The sequence below is a fragment of the Canis aureus genome, chromosome 8, assembly GCF_053574225.1.
Source record: "Canis aureus isolate CA01 chromosome 8, VMU_Caureus_v.1.0, whole genome shotgun sequence".
NCBI classification, from domain to species: domain Eukaryota; kingdom Metazoa; phylum Chordata; class Mammalia; order Carnivora; family Canidae; genus Canis; species Canis aureus.
The window spans coordinates 64,674,695-64,690,741 of NC_135618.1; the positions used below are offsets into that span (position 1 = coordinate 64,674,695).

At 51.3% G+C, this 16,047-nt stretch overlaps 1 protein-coding gene across 18 annotated transcripts in view; it reads left to right on the forward strand.

Annotated features, from left to right (window-relative positions):
* SDK1 (sidekick cell adhesion molecule 1) overlaps positions 1-16,047 on the forward strand; it is an 894,112-nt gene that overhangs the window by 865,121 nt on the left and 12,944 nt on the right. For all 18 annotated transcript variants that reach the window (XM_077907645.1, XM_077907637.1, XM_077907636.1 and 15 more), the window contains 4 exons: positions 6,345-6,509; positions 9,390-9,527; positions 12,704-12,824; positions 13,247-13,376. In XM_077907645.1, coding sequence (XP_077763771.1) covers positions 6,345-6,509; positions 9,390-9,527; positions 12,704-12,824; positions 13,247-13,376 — 554 coding nt within the window. The remainder of the gene's footprint in view (positions 1-6,344; positions 6,510-9,389; positions 9,528-12,703; positions 12,825-13,246; positions 13,377-16,047) is intronic.

Below are 16,047 nucleotides of genomic sequence, written 5' to 3' on the forward strand. Positions count from 1 at the left end.
GCCTTTTTCACAAATGAGTGTAGATAGCCCAGAGATGAGAGCTGGTCAGCAGGAGGACAGGCCCCTAGTTCTGGTCCCTGATCGCCACCCTGCCCCCCCTGCCCCCCGCCTCCAGCATCTCCCAGCTCCCTCCCCACTCATTTTGTTCATTCGGGTCTTCGGCCCTGGGACTTTTCAATCGAACAAAGAAAAAAAAAACCAACCTTTTCCCAAAGGTTTAAAATTCACAGAAATCCCTGAGTCAGCAAATGCGGCGGCCGGCTGCTGACCCTCCCCGGCCGGGCAGTCAGTCCTGCCCGCCTCACACCCACCCCTGTATCCGCTGCGGCCTCCTCTTCCTGAGCTCACCCGGCACAGGTGTCCTTTGCTCCTAGACATCCACCTCATTCTGTCTCCTCCTTAAACCAGGATCAGATAAAAGGTGATTTTTTTTTCTTCTCAGAGATATTTAGCCCCGTGCATGAGCACCCCCTGCTTCTGTTAAATTTCAGACTGAGACTGACCACCGATACAAAGAGAAAAGGCAGTGTTTAAGGAATAAACAGCTGACAGGCCTCCATTTGCTCAGAGCTGCAGGCTGACAGTCACGTTGTTGGTTGCGTGAGTTAGTGGAACCAGAAATCTGGGGCCCGTGAGTGACAGTTTCATTCAGCATGGAGACCCTGTTTAATTGTCCATGAAATCAAACTTTTGTTGGCCTGGCGTCTGTCTGAATACCTGCGGCACGCAGCTCGGTTCTGGGCGTTGGAGGGATAAATTGAGCGACCCTCGGATGTGCCTGAGCTGGGCTCTGTCTCAATTCAGGAGAGAAGTGTTCATGTTTCCAGGTTTATTAGGACATTGTCTGGGAGCAGATGTGCCTCCTGCCGCTGGGCGGGGGAGAGGCGGGGGCTGCGAGATGGAAACAGACTCGCTCTGTCGGCTGCAGGCAGGTCTGTTCTAAGGCAACGAAACCTATTTAGGTGCGAAAGGGTTCTTTCTTCAGGGATCTTTACTCTCAGCCACTTCCTGTATTTAGGGCACAGATAACGCAGTCAAGGCAGCAAAGACAAAGCAGAGTCCATATTCTTTTTTTTTTTTTTAACATTGTGTTTATTTATTCATGAGAGACACACAGAGAGAGGCAGACATAGGCAGAGGGAGAAGCAGGCTCCATGCAGGGAGCCCGATGTGGGACTCGATCCCAGGGCCCTGGGATCATGACCTGAGCCAAAGGCAGGCAATCAACTACTGGACCACCCAGGTGCCCCCAAAGAGTTCATATTCTTCAAAGAAACACCAAACCACTGAGGAGTCAGAATGTGGCTTCTCATCGCCTCCCCTGAGGTCAGCCCGACTTGGGACATGTGATCACTGGGATCCATTTAGGAATATTTGGGAAGTTTCTCAGCAGTGTCCCACCTGCTTACCTTGTGGGGTGTCCTTTCCCTGGCAGGTGTTTCAGAAGCAGAAGTCCAAGCAGGTGTTACCTTGGGCATCCAGGAACCCCACACATAAGTGTGATTTGGGCTCCCTCCCCGCCATGGACCCCCCCCCATCCTGAAGGTCAGTAGGACCCCCAGGACATTCAAAGCATGGCACCAGGCATCAGACACTCAGGAATGTAGCTTCAGAAGACATTTCGACTCTTTTCCATCCTGAGAAACCCAAGATGGTAATGTAGGAACTCCTTGAGTGGGAATGGGAAACCAGGCTGGGATCCCCTGAGCCTCCTGGTAGGGGTGAGCCTCACCTGTGGTCTAAGGGCTGGCTGAGCTGGATCCCCAGAATGGCCCGTAAAATGTACAAAGGCATGTGTGCCTCCCACGTGTTGATTGAGATGGGAATCCGGCGCTGGGGATTATCCTGGTGCGTGGAAAATCAGTTGCACAAACCTCATTATAGCTAATAGTTCTGTAATGTTATTTTCCCCCCTAATTTGTAGAGATACTTTTCTCCATCATTGATTTATTGAGATATTTAACGGCATAATACAAATGAGAAAAACAATCCACGGTGGAGGCACAGAGTGGACGCTTCAACAGCTGGCAGGCTTTCCTTACCCACTCAGGACCACGATGGAAATGATAGTATAGACAGATCGCCCAGTGAATTACAAGCGACGTCTGAAATGCCGAATGCGCTAATTTTGGCAAAGAAAAATTAGCAAAATAAAAACGAGAACATTTTCTTCTGTTAGCTCAGAAGGAAATTCTCTTGCTATGACTCTCCCTCCCCCAGTATTTTTCAATGTAAACGGATCGCTAAATTGTTCTGTGTTGAGATTCTATATCAATATTTTAAAACTTTTTTTTTTTTTTTGAAAAATGAACACAATTCCTGGAGCTATGACAGAGCGCTTAAAATAAAATGTGGCCTTTAGGTGATGGCAGAGGAAGAGGAAATAATTTTTTTTCTTCAGTAGCAGGAAAGCATTACAGAAACATTAATGCAAAAGACACTCAGAGAACCCACTCCAGAAGAGTTCAGACCTACTCAGAACAGTCTGAGAATACCTTTCACACAAGTCCCTTAATTGCAATGGTTTAAGCAACATTAATTTTAAAAGAGCCCTTTTTTTCTTGAGTCTCTTACAGCATAAAATTGTCTATTATTTTATTTTTTTTAAGATTTTATTTATTTGAGAGAGAGAGAGAGAGAGTTGAGGGGAGGGGCAGAGGAGAGAGAGAGAGAGTGTGGGTTCTGCACTGAGCTCAGAACCTTGATATGGGGCTTGATCCCACCACCCTGAGATCAGGACTTGAGCTGAATATCAAGAGTCAGATGCTCAACTGACTGAACTACCCAGTTGCTTCTTGTCTGTCCTCTTAGAGGAAAAACGACTGAATAATTCAGTCAACATTTAAAGCCCTTAGACTACTTCCTCATGACTTGCTCATAGTAAGTGCTAAAGGCATTTACTAGAAGCCTGCTTGTGCCAGGCCCTGCAAAGGGCTATGGAGATACAAAAATGGGTGGATGGATGGATGGATGGATGGTAGATGGATGGACGGATGGATGGTAGATGGATGGACGGATGGATGGACAGATGGATGATGGATGGATGGATAGTTGGATGTATGGATGCATGGATAGATAGATGGACAGATGCAAGGAAGGAAGGAAGGAAGGAAGGAAGGAAGGAAGGAAGGAAGGAAGGAAGGGTAAGTGGGTGGATGTATGTATGGATGGATAGATGGATGGGCAGATGGAGGGTAGATGGATAGAAGGAAGGAAGGAAGGAAGGAAGGAAGGAAGGAAGGAAGGAAGGAAGGAAGGAAGGAAAGGTAAGTGGGTGGATGGATGGATGGATGGATGGGTAGATGGAGGGTAGATGGATAGAAGGAAGGAAGGAAGGAAAGAAGGAAGGAAGGAAGGAAGGAAGGAAGGAAGGAAGGAAAGAAGGATAAATGGGTGGATGGGACAGATGACTGGATAGATGGAAGGATGAATGGTAGATGGATGGTGGATGGATTGATGGATGCATGCATGGATAGATAGGTGGGTGAACAGATGGATGGTAGAAGGAAGGAAGGAAGGGTGAGTGGGTGGATGGATGGATGACTGGATAGGTGGAAGGATGAATGGATGGAGAGATGGATGGATGGGGAGATGGGTCACATCAATAGATATTTACTGAACTCTTGAAAAACTCAAGGACCCAATGATGAGAATAGGTAAATGTGAAGGAGTGCTCAGAAAGCCCATTGGTAGGAAGCAAGCTGGAGTGTGGAGTGAGGTCAAGAGGAGTCAGAAAGGAGAAGTGACCTTGTTGATTTGCCTCCACCCCTGCCCTTAGACTATGAATTGCTTATATGAACAGAAATCTCACCTAATTCCCCGACAGGGCCTGAGCAAAGAGTGAGCACTTCAGTATCTGTGGGATGAACGTGTGGGTGGGTAGAAGGCAGCAGAGAGGAAGATGGAGCCATAGTGCTCCCGAGGCACAGGGAGTAGCATATGTAGAGAAAATGCTCCCTCTGCACCCATTATTCCAAGGTTATTCTTGTGCAAAACTCAGAATGGACATCTTAGCAGTTATTCCATGTGCAAACCTCAATCTATTGGGGCAGGCGGAGGGAGGGGTGGACTTAAAGCTATGGCTTGCCATTTTGACATTATTAATGGTAATGGGTACCTTGGTAAGAAAGGAGTATAAATGCGAATGTTTAGAAATAAATAATCATCATGCTATTTTTCTGCCTGTGCAGAAATTTGTACCTTTAAAATCTCATTCACAGCCATTCCTTCATTAACCTGTGGCTGCAAGGACTTAATCGGTGCAAACTCTAAATCCTATGCAAATACGGACTTATACACTAGCAATTTTCTTTCTGTGTACTGTTGGGCTAATCCACTTGAGCATATCTGGTGTTCCGAGGTGCATGATAAGGTTGGAGCCAGATAACCCTCAGCCCCCGGAAGGCTGTCAGCATGTGCGCATGCATATTCAAACGTGCCTTTCCTCTCCAGATCTCCTGGTCTTTTAAAAAGATCACATACCTGTGCCTGTAAAAGAAATTGTAATTCATGGAGGATCAGTACTTCAAATGAACATTTTGGCCTCTGAGCCCACTTTTTACCAAACCACCTCCTTCGAGATTGGATTTATATACACTTTGTAGGACGCTGCTTGCTCTGTGTACCGCACCGTTAGAAGCACTTTATGAGTATTACCTTTGTTTAACCCTCAAAACAAATCTATGTTGTCACCATTGGTTGTCACCATTCTGCAGTTGAAGCCCAGAGAGGTTAGCAATTCTGCCTCAGGTCACACAGCTGAGGTGTGCTGGGGCCAGGCTTGGCGCCAGGACTCTCTAGCTCCAGACTCTGTCCTCCTTCAGCCACGGTGCTCTTCTGTCTCTGCGATTTTGATGACATCGCTGATCACATTTCCTTGCCCCTTTGGTAGAATGCCCCGGAATCAGATCTATTGGCTTCTTCCTGTGTCTCTGCATCCTAACTTTGTGGCTTTAATTTCAATTTATGAACGTTTTCCTACATGTCAAGGTTTAGATAAATTTGAAACGTGTATGTTTATTGTGGCAAAAAACACATAGCATAAAATTCATCATTACGAATGCGTAGTTCAGTGGCGTTAAGAACATTCACAATGTTACACAGACATCACTACCGTCTGTCTCCAGAACATCTTCATCTTTGCAAACTGAGACTCTGTCCCCATTAAACACTGACCCCCCCACCTCCAGCCCCTGGCACCACCGTCTACTCTTGTGTGTCCATGAATTTGACGAGTCCAGGGACCTCCTAGAAGTGGGATCACACAGCGTCTGTCCTCTTCTCTCTGGCTTCTTTCATAGAGCACCACGTCCTCAGGGTTCATCCGTGTTGGAGCAGGTGCCAAGATTCCTCCCTTTTTAAGGCTGGATAATATTCTGCAGTACGGATGGACCACATTTTGTTTATCCGTTCATCTGTTGATGGACACTTGAGTTGTTCTACCTTTTGACTATCCACCTATTGTGGATAATGCCATGAACACGAGTGTGCAAGTATCTCTTCAAAATTCAGTGTATAATTGTCTAATTTACACTTGGATTTGGTAGCACTGGGGCATAGAATAAAAAGGGAATAGGGCAGGTTGGAGGCAGCAGCCACCCCAAAGGATGAGCAGAGTGGAGGGCAGCAAGCATGCCCTCACACTCTGGGAGTGTGGTGTGCAAGGTTAGGGCAGAGTCCCCGGGGTGAGCCCACGTCCCCGTGCCAGCTGTCACGAGCACCCTTCCTGCTGGAGAGCTAGTGACATGTCTGCTCCAAGGCTGCGTGGCATGTGTGATGGCCTCACTGCACTGGCAAGCTGGCTGGTAAAAGACACTGTGGTGTGAAGTCATCTCTGGGCCCCTGGTGATATTGTCATTTCCAGTTAGGATGCAAGGGGAGCCCCCCAGGTGTTCCAAAGAATCCAGAAGCCTGGCAGGGGTGCACAGGAGGGCAGGTGATCAGTGCGTGGGCCAGGGAGGCAAGATCCTGGAGTTGAGGAGGGGTGCACACTGCGGCTGGGACCACAGCCAGCCAGAAGGGAGTCAGAAATCCACAACAGAAGATGACAGCAAGTCAGAAACCAGAGGGAGGCCTGGAGTCTGGTGGGATCCAGTGGGATCTGGTGAGATCCGATGGTGAGGAGAACATTCAGGAGCACTGCCTAGCCTGCAGCTTCAGCAGAGTCTGTCCATGGGAGAGGCTGGCCTCCTCCCCAGCCCCCCGCCCCATGCTACTTAACTGGCCTCTGGCTCTCAAATCAGGGGCCTTCAGCCAGGGTGGCTATGAATCCACAGCAGGGCAGGCACCATGTCAAAGGCAGGAAAAAAGCAAACCTAACCTCTGCTCTCTTGTTGTCTCTTCAGATGAAGGCCTATGGGATATGTTTGTGAAGGACATCCCCCGGAGTGCCACATCCTACAGCGTCAGCCTGGACAAGCTCAGGCAGGGAGTGACTTATGAGTTCCGGGTGGTGGCCGTTAACCAGGCGGGCTACGGGGAGCCCAGCAGCCCCTCCATGGCTGTGTCAGGTAGGGAGCCCTGCCCGAGGAAGGAACTCTCAGGGCGAAGCTCTTCCCTCTCAGGGGGGAGGGGGTGACTTGGAGCCACGGTGGAAAGAACCAGGGATGCACTAGGCTTTGTGCAGACTCGATAGGAGACGGGGGCACAGCCTGGAGGACACGGTGCTGGTGGGGAGAGGTGTACACCCGAGCCCATGTGACCACCACCACCACCAGACCCCTCACTGTCCTCACCACACTGTGCTTGAGCAAGTCTTAATTTCCGTCTCATTTTTTCGTAATCAGAGACCCAGGCCAGAGTCAGAGCAGTCAGCTTGAGCTAAGCAGTGTGCTGTCTGGGGTGAAGGCATCCCCAGGCCCAGTGCAGTCCCCAGCCCCTCCCACTGGCTGAAGGTTCCTTACTTGGGAGCCTTGTATGAAGCTTGAAATGCAGAGACCACCCCAGCAGCTGCCGGACCCAAGTTGTGCTTGATCAGGGCCTCCCCCGAGATGGCTGAGGGGCCACCTGGGATGATGAGCCCCCTTCTTTCCCAGAGATGACAGACTAGCTGCCCTCACCAGCCATGTGGCAAGAGGTGTGGCAATGGGGGGAAGTGCCCTCCGGGAGCCAGGAAGCACTTCTTGGAAGAGGGGGGCCGTGCAGCTGGGTGGTGAGGGGTGCATAGGGGCGAGGACACAGGAGAAAGGAGCAGCAGAGATAAAGTCCCAGCAGCAGGACCCTAGGCAGGGAGGACCGAGGAGGCCGGCCTCAACCCCAGCTACACTTGGCATTACGGGGGCGGCTTGGAGGACCCCCCCTGCGAGGACCCCACAAAACACAGTGTCATGCCACCCAGGGCCCTACAGTGGATCAGCCCAGCAGCTGGAGGGATCGCAGGGAGCAGCATGAAGGTGGTTCAGGAAGGTAGCTGGCAGAGCGGCGCAGGCAGGGGCACAGGCAAGGCCAGAAACCAGACTGACGCCCCTCTGATCAAGAGTGACATGTCGTACTTCCCCTGCACGTAGATTCGTTTAAGCTGCCCACTCCCCTGGTTTAAATTGAAAATGTCTTTTGTCTGCTCTTTGCCATGAATTTGGAGGAAGCACAGTGTCCGTGGGCAGGCTGGGGCCCCGCGGGGCTGGCAGCCAGAAGGAGACCCAGCACACTGCCAGCTTGCTTAACAGTAAGACTTAGAAAAAATCAAAATTTTCTCATTTCCTCCATTTTTCTTATGAAAAGTTTAACATAAGAGAGACAAGAGAATAAGGAATCCCTGGGCACCCATCACCCCAATTGAGAGATTCAAGGTTTGCGCTTCTCAGTTCCTCTGTAAAAAATCCACGTAAAGCAATTCCAAATGCACAGAGCCTTTCGCTGTCCCACACGAAGGCAGCCGAGCGCATAGGCTGGTTCCTGCGGGAGAACACGGCCCCCTCGCCCTTCTGTTCCTGGGCCCGTGGGCAGGCCGTTCCCCCAAAGCCCGTTGCACACTCTTGGTAGCCAGGCAGCTGGGGGGGCTGCCGTCAGCTTCCTGCGTCCTTCAGAGCAGCCAACAGGTCAGCACCTGTCTGCTCCGCCTCGGGCCCGACGGCAGATCTGCGGTGCTCCCTGGGCGGGAGGCCTCCTGTGGCCACCGAGGCCTTTCTTTTCCAGGCCTGACTGGGTGGTCAGTTGGGATTTGTTGGCTCATTATATGGAGCACGTTGTGTGCAGCCTGAAAACCACTCACATGTTTGGATTTGGAATCCTGCCATCTCCCAAGAAGCCCTGTGCAGCTGCATGATCCAAAGTCAACAACCCCCCCCCCTTTTATCCCCAGTGTGCACACATTTTTCTCCATGAGGGAGAGATTTAGCACAAGGTAGATGTGTTTTCTGTGGGCTTCAGTAGCTGGGAGGTGGACAGTGGGCCTTGCCCACAAGAGGCTTTCCATTCCGTCCTGTGTCCGCTGCCTCCCAGCCAGCTCCCCTGCAGGGGGGCATGTGGAAGGCACCAGTGGGACCCGACGGCCAGCCAGCACCTACCAAGAAACATTTCCCATTTTTCTGTTCTTTGTAAACAGAATAAAACATGAACAAGAAGGATATCCTTCTTCAAAGCAACTTTTAAATGAACCTTTTCTGTTTGTCTCTCAAAAAACATATCCAAGGATGGGGCCAGTTGTTCTGCTCAGTTTTGCTGGAGGCACATAATAAATAAAACACAGCCCCGGCCTTCGGGGAGGCCTGCTGTGGCAGAGGTAGCCAGTGGGGAACGCTTTCGACGAGAGGTTTCTACACAGGTGTGGTGGGGATCCAGCACCAGGAGTGAGCAGGAGTCAGACCACGGGGCCTCACGGGCTTGGACTGTGCCCTGTGGCTAATGTGGGGCCACTGAAGGCTTTTAGGGAGGGACCGTTGGTTTCCATCGGAGGAAGATCTCTCTGGCAACAATGTGCAAAAGGGATTGGGGGAAGTCAGAAAGAGGCGAAGCTGCTGGAAAGAGGTTGTAGGGTGGTGGCCGTGGTGGAGAGTGTGAGGGGCCCCAGGGGCCAACTGGGAGGCACCTTCCTCCCTTTACCCCGGACACCAGCTGTAAGCAGATGAAATCAGGGGAAGTCACGGGAAGGGTGGTGGATGGACGAGGACAGGGCGAGCTCTGGGACAGGAGCTGGGCTCCAGAAGGGCCAGAGCCGGTTCCCACCGAGGAGGAGCAGCCCACTGAGGGGCCCATCGTGGCCGAGCTTATGTCTGGGAAGCCAGCCAATCAGCCACCTAACCCATCTCAGGTGGGGGGTTCATCTTTCCTGTGACTCCAGGGCTGCCCGTCACACCCTCCCTCACCCCCCTGCACTAGAAGCCCCACCACCTGGTCTGGAGACAGGTGGCAGGAGTCTGTCATGGGTGACCGTGTGTTCATGTGCCCTGCAGCTCAAGTGGAAACCCCGTTCTACGAGGAGTGGTGGTTTCTCCTGGTGATGGCGCTTTCCAGCCTGATAGTCATCCTGCTGGTGGTGTTTGCCCTGGTCTTGCACGGACAGAATAGAAGATACAGGAGCTGCAGCACAGGTGGGACGCCTGCCTTGACTCCCCTACCCCCTACCCCCCGCCTCCAAAAGTGCCTGGGCACTGGGAAGCCAAAATGTTGACTTTCTTTCTCTCTCTCCACCCGGGATCCATGGTGTGGGCATCCACTCTGTCTTTGTTGGCCTGTGGGTGATAAAGTAGGTGCAGCAGATTTCCTTTAGGAGGCAGCTCGGCGTAGCACACCCAGGTTCTGGACCTGGCTCTGCTCACCAATGAGCCTTATGTCTTGGATCCGTCACGTGGGTGGTTTGGGCCTCCCTCAGTCTGTTGCCTCATCTACACCACTGCCCAAATGCAACAGTATTTTTTCACAGGACTTGTAAAGTGTCAAACAGATGAATCACACTACTCAGTATCACGAGAACAGTGAGCTGGGTGCATCTCAGAAATGTAGGTGTGGCTCCTGGAGCCACATGTGGAAACACTCTATGGGTACAGCCACAGACCAGCTTATCCCTCGCCTCATGCCCCTCATTCCAGCTTCCAGCCCTCTGACGCCTGGCTCACCTTTGCATTCCTCAGTATAAGGGCCAGGCCTGGCACACAGTAGGTGCTCAATAAGTGCTTGTTGCTGCATGGATCACCCCCATCAGAGAAATGGACAAATGGACATGGCGCAAAGCTAGACTCCATATATAGGAAGGTCAGGAACAACCCAAATGGGTGGGGGTTTCTAGAAGACAAAACGTGATTGTCTCTTGGCATAGAAGCACAGAGAAGCTCCATGAGGGAACCCCTCGGGGTTCTGGGAGTGCTCTGTTCTGTATCTCTATGCCAACGGTGGGTTATACACATAACACAAAACACTCCAAAGGCTTCAGATTAGTACACTTGATGCATTTTATTTTTTAAAATTTTTTGAGAATTTTTTTTAAAAATGTATTTATTTATTCATGAGAGACATAGAGAAAGGGGCAGAGACACAGGCAGAGGGAGAAGCAGGCTCCATGAAGAAAGCCTGATGTGGGACTCGATCCCAGGACTCCAGGATCACACCCTGAGCCAAAGGCAGGCGCCCAACCACTGAGCCACCCAGGTGTCCCTATTCTCCTCAATTTTAAAAAAATTGTCATAATTACCCCTGAGACCCGTTCTTTGCACCACTAGAATGTAATTGTGCCCTGGACCGTTCCCACCCCACACAGCTGTAGCTGGGCCACATGCATGACCAGCTCTCTGGTGTCACTGCAGAGGCAGGACAGGTCACACAGCTGGAGCTTTCTCCACCAGCCCACCTGCCTTTGCTTCTTAGGAAGGCAGATCCCTGATGGGGTTCTCCCTCAGACGAGTGGGCACGTGGGCCGCTGGGGATGAGGCACTGGGCTGAGGGGCTCCCCTGGCCTCCACACTGACACCCCCACCCCCACCCCCACCGCAGCATCTCTCACTGCGCCTAGAGGGTTAACAGAGCCAGGCACCTCGCCATTTGCTTTCCTAACATTAAGCAATTCATTCCTCCAAGAAAGGATTTATTTTTTTCTGTATAAATTCACTTCTAACAAGTGTTCGTAAATCAGATTTTATTCCTGTGGGATTTACTATGTATGAATGGCATGTCATTTTACTGAGTTAATGCTATTACAGAATCCTGTGTCTGGCGCATAGAAAATCTCCCCGCTTTTCACTCTCCTTCTGCATCTGGAAAACAGGCCTGAAAAGACAGATCTGACCTGCAGCTTCTGATACTCCACGTCACCCTGGAGTATTAATTTAACATCATAATTGAAGCCTAGGAAAAAAAAGCTACTTGTCTCCTAGCATGTCTGCCTTGCTGTTGGAGCCGTGCAGAACCTTCTTGCGCTTCCTCACACCACCGTCCTCATGGGATTTCCTTTCCAAGAGCAGTTTTTACCTGCTCACCCTCTCGTCTGCCCTGATCCGTGCCAGCCAACAGTTCTGTCCCCCACCTGCTGATCTCGGTTCTGTCCTCTTTCTCTGCTGCACACCCCTTGCACACCTCCAGCTTTTGGGCCGGTCCAGGGGTACTGGGCTCATAGCAGAGAGGGCGCCATGAGGTTCTTAACAAACCTGGAGCAGATCCCTGTCCTGGAGGCTGGGACAGCAGGAGAAAAACAGGTCCTCACCTGCCTCCAGGAGCTGTGTCCAGCCAGGGTGTGTATGTGTGTGTGTGTGTGTGTGTGTGTGTGTGTGTGTGTGTGTAAGGCAGATCATAGGGAAGCAAATATGTAAAAAATGCACAGCGGGAGGCTCTGAGGGCCTCTGGGAGTAAAGGAGGAGGCCTGGGAGATTCCCTCTGGTCCTTGACATTCTGTGAGCTGCGGGAAGAACAGGATAACCCAGAGAATTCTGGGGGAAGAGGGCAGACAGCCCCAGCGCAGGGACAGCCTGGATGGGACAGAAGCCATCAGAAACTCTACTGCTACTTTGGTTTCTCACAACTTCACTGTTACTTGTTTGATCTGCTGATATATCTTAGAATATGTTTTCTTTTTTTTAAGATTTTATTTATTTATCCACGAGAGACAGAGAGAGAGAGACAGAGAGAGAGAGACAGAGAGAGGCAGAGACACAGGCAGAGGGAGAAGCAGGCTCCATGCAGGGAGCCCGACGTGGGACTCGACCCCGGGTATCCAGGATCACACCCTGGGCCAAAGGCAGCACTAAACCACTAAGCCACCCGGGCTGCCCAGAATATGTTTTCATATGTATTTATATACTTGTTTTTAAGTGGCTTTTTGTATATTGACAGATATGTGCAGTCATCACTACAGCCGATTCTAGAACATTTTCTCCACCCCAAAATACCCTGTTCCCTCTGCTATCACTCCCTGTAAATCTACTTTCTACTTACTATTTTGTTACCTGGCCGTGAGTTTTTTATTTTGACATGTATTAAATATTTAATTTCCCGATTTTAAAAAAGTTTATGCATTCTGAAGACTCTTTCATAAAACACCGGTAAGAATACCAGTACTTTGGCATCAGGCAACATAAACACGGAAATGTCCGCCATTGTCCTGGACACGCAGCCTCGGCCCCAGCGCGCCTCCGCCTGCCTCGTGAGCTCCAGCAGGGAGCTCTGGGCTCTGCTTCGGCAGGAAGCCCGTGAACACCTGTAGGCCGGCAGCGGGGCTCGGCATAGCTGCAGCCAGCCCTTTACTGGAACATCTGGACCCATTCTCCCGTCCCGGCTGTAGGTAAGAGCATCTCCAACATGGAGGAGTCTGTGACCCTGGACAACGGGGGGTTTGCTGCCTTGGAACTCAACAGCCGTCACCTCAATGTCAAGAACACCTTCTCGAAGAAGAATGGGACCAGGTAGGGACACAGCAGCCGTAACTCAAGTGTGCCACATCTGCCCACAGATCTGAACCAGACAGGGCTGGGGGTGCCAGCCACGATGTCACCGTGTCCATGGGCACCCCCAAACTCTAGCAGGGTGGCTTTGAGCCTAGGGGTTTGAGCATGGCAGGGGCGAAGGGCATCTGCATCCTTTTCTGGAGATACAAAAGGAAGCTGTGTCCCAGGCAGGAGGGGAGTGGTCTCGGGAGGCCTGGCCACCCCAGGCTGGCCCTCTGTGGGCTGGCCCTCTGGTGAGGCTGTGCAATGTCCTCCCACTGACATGACAGTGGCCAGAGAGCAGGGCAGGAGGCCAGAGGGTGGGGCAGGGGAGGTACCTGTGTCCCAGAGCTGCCCTGAGCCCGCGCCCGCCATCCCTGGCGGCCCCATCCCTGCCCTAGGTCGCCGCCCCGGCCCAGCCCCGGCGGGCTGCACTACTCAGATGAAGACATCTGCAACAAGTACAACGGAACTGTGCTGACCGAAAGTGCCAACCTCAAGGAGAAGTCGGTGGACGCTTCAGAATCAGAGGTCAGTGGCTGTGGCCGCCATCCCCTGCCTCCGGGAGGAGCCCTCTGCCATCCCAAGGTGCCCTCTGGTCCCAGCTGAGTCTCGCCGCAGCCGCACAGGGAAGCAGGGCCAGGGGCGAGTGACTCCTTTTTGCAGATAAGTAAAGTATGGTGCTTCAGTTCCTCAGGCCTGGAGGTCCTGGTACCAGCCAGCTCTCAGGTCACTACCTCGCCCAGAGGCTTCTGATCCTGAAGCTGGCTCACTTTCCTTTTGGCTTCCAGGAATAACTGTGTTTTATCTCTGGTGGTGATTGTAGAACCTGGTGTCTAGACCCCAGCTGGAGTGGCAGATGGCCTGAGCCTGCCAAATCCAACTTATCTGGGACCGCTCCCCCCCCCCCCCCGCCGCAACCCCTGCCCCTCCCACCTGCCTGGCTTCCTTCTGTGAAGGGGGATGAGCCAGTGCCATTCTGGGACAGGTACAGGGCCTGGTGAGCTCTGACTTGTCCCTGTCCTCACTGAGCAGATGCACCAGGGAGATCTTGCCCCAGGAGGTTCTCCCCACCCAGGACCCAGGGGCCTGCAGGTATGAAGCCTGCTGAGCATCTGAGTGTTAAAGCGTGAAGCTGAGCACACCCGGGGGCAAGGCCTCTGTCAGGGGAGCAGGCGGGGGAGGACCACCCAGGGGCTCAGCACTCCCCCTACCTCCACCCCCGGGTGTGCCTTTCCCCACAGCGGTGCTGTGTCAGCGTTACATGAGCAAACCCAGCTGAAGTGGCAATTAGAGAGGTGGTCTTCTATCAGTCCTAAACTTTTTTTATTTCACATATGCCAAGTCTTGAGAGAGAGGAAAATCACCAAGCTGTTTGCTGCCCCACCTCTTGGCATTCATACGCTAAATCAATATTTAATCTAAAATAAGTCTCACCTTCATTTGGACCCGAATTCAGGCCTGATTAAGCCCCGAGGCTCAATAAAATGGCTTCTTTTAAATTGTGCTTTGTACATGAACTCCAAGTGAGAGGGGACAGCAGGTGGGTTTCAGTGTGACACGGAGTCTGCTCTGCTTCGAGCTTTCTGTTTACAGAGGACACGGGGCGCCCTGTCTGTACTGCAGCCTTGGGCGTGGGGAAAACAGCAAGCAGTGCTGCAGATGTCCGGAAAGGTACATTTGTCTGAAATCAAGGCGCTGTCAAGTGAAATGCTGCAAAACTGACCTGCCTTTTTGTGATAAGGAAATAGCAGCTCTTTTCATGCTGTGTCTAGCTGCTTGCACCAAAAGCCACGTGTTGGGAATGAGCAGGGATGGCCTTGCAGCAGACAATTCTGGTTCAGCAATTAGAAACGCATTCGCATGGCACCTGCCAGGGGTGTCTTCTGTAATTCTGGGGCCTGAGGCTGTTTAGGGCATTCAGACCCCACATTCAGTGCTCACAGCCCTCACATATTAGCCGTGCAGGTCGACCTAGTGACAGTCCAACAGATGCTAGGCACCAGTTGAGCACCTACTATGGGCCAGCACACTGATTTCATGCTCATACCAGCCGCATGAAGTAGAGCAATTTTCCTCCTTGGCCAACCAGCAAGACTAAGTCTGAGGTCATCCCGAGCTTGGCTGAGCCCTGGCCTCCACCGTCGTCTCCAGCTCAGCACCCATTCCTACAGTAGCCAGACTTGGACGCATGATTTTTGAACTCTGTTCATGAAAGCATTCTCAAAATGGGTTGATGGGGAGCATTTAGCCTATTTCTCCTCTCACACATGTAGGTTGTTTTGAGATGCAAATTTAGGTGTTTTTTATGGAGGATTTAAAGCTTTTTTGGAGGCACTGAGCTACGCATATACATACATGCCTATATGTGCAAAACATGTACACCTACATACACACACAGGCACAGAGAGTGGAGAAGGGAGGAAGGGAAGAAGGGAGGATGGCAGGTGTCAGAGAGAGGGGTGTGGAATTGATTCTAAATCCTGCAAGGACGTTGTGATGATCCTCATATAATAGAGGGCAGAGTCGAAACTTATGGAAGTTTTTATGTCTTCCCTGGATGCGCTGATGGTGTGTGGGAGTGGGGGAGCCTTGAGAGGCAGACCTGAGTGCCAGGCTCCCAGTTCTGTCTTGCCCAGAAGACCTGTTGCACAGAATTGAGTTGTCCTAGCTTTATGACTGTGGCTAAGCACCCACCAGAGGGGCGGGCCCTCCTCTCTCAGCAAGCCCTGTGCTAGGAGGAAGGGGCTCCTTTTACAAATTTTACAAATTTCCAGAGTTCATCACTTTATAATCTTGCTAGATCCTGTCTTTGAACCTTGTACACTTGGGAGATTTGTAGGCACTAAATATTCATGGGGATCCCAACAGAGGGACCTGGGGACGTTCATCATCTCAGAAGTGCCAGCTCAGATGGGAGTTTGCTGTGAATCACATTTATTAAACAGCTTGATTGAGATGTGATTCACACACCACACAATTCACCCATTTGGAACATTGGGTATTTAGGAGTATGTTTTTAATTTCCTCATATTTGTGAATTTCCCAAATGTCCTTCTGTTACTGATTTTTTAATTTTCTTCCACTGTGGCCTAGGAACATGCTTTGTATATTTTAAATTCTTTTAAATTTATTGGGTCTTGTTTTATGGTCTGTGCCTGAAGAATGTTCCATACACACTTGAAAAGAGCATGTTACTCTG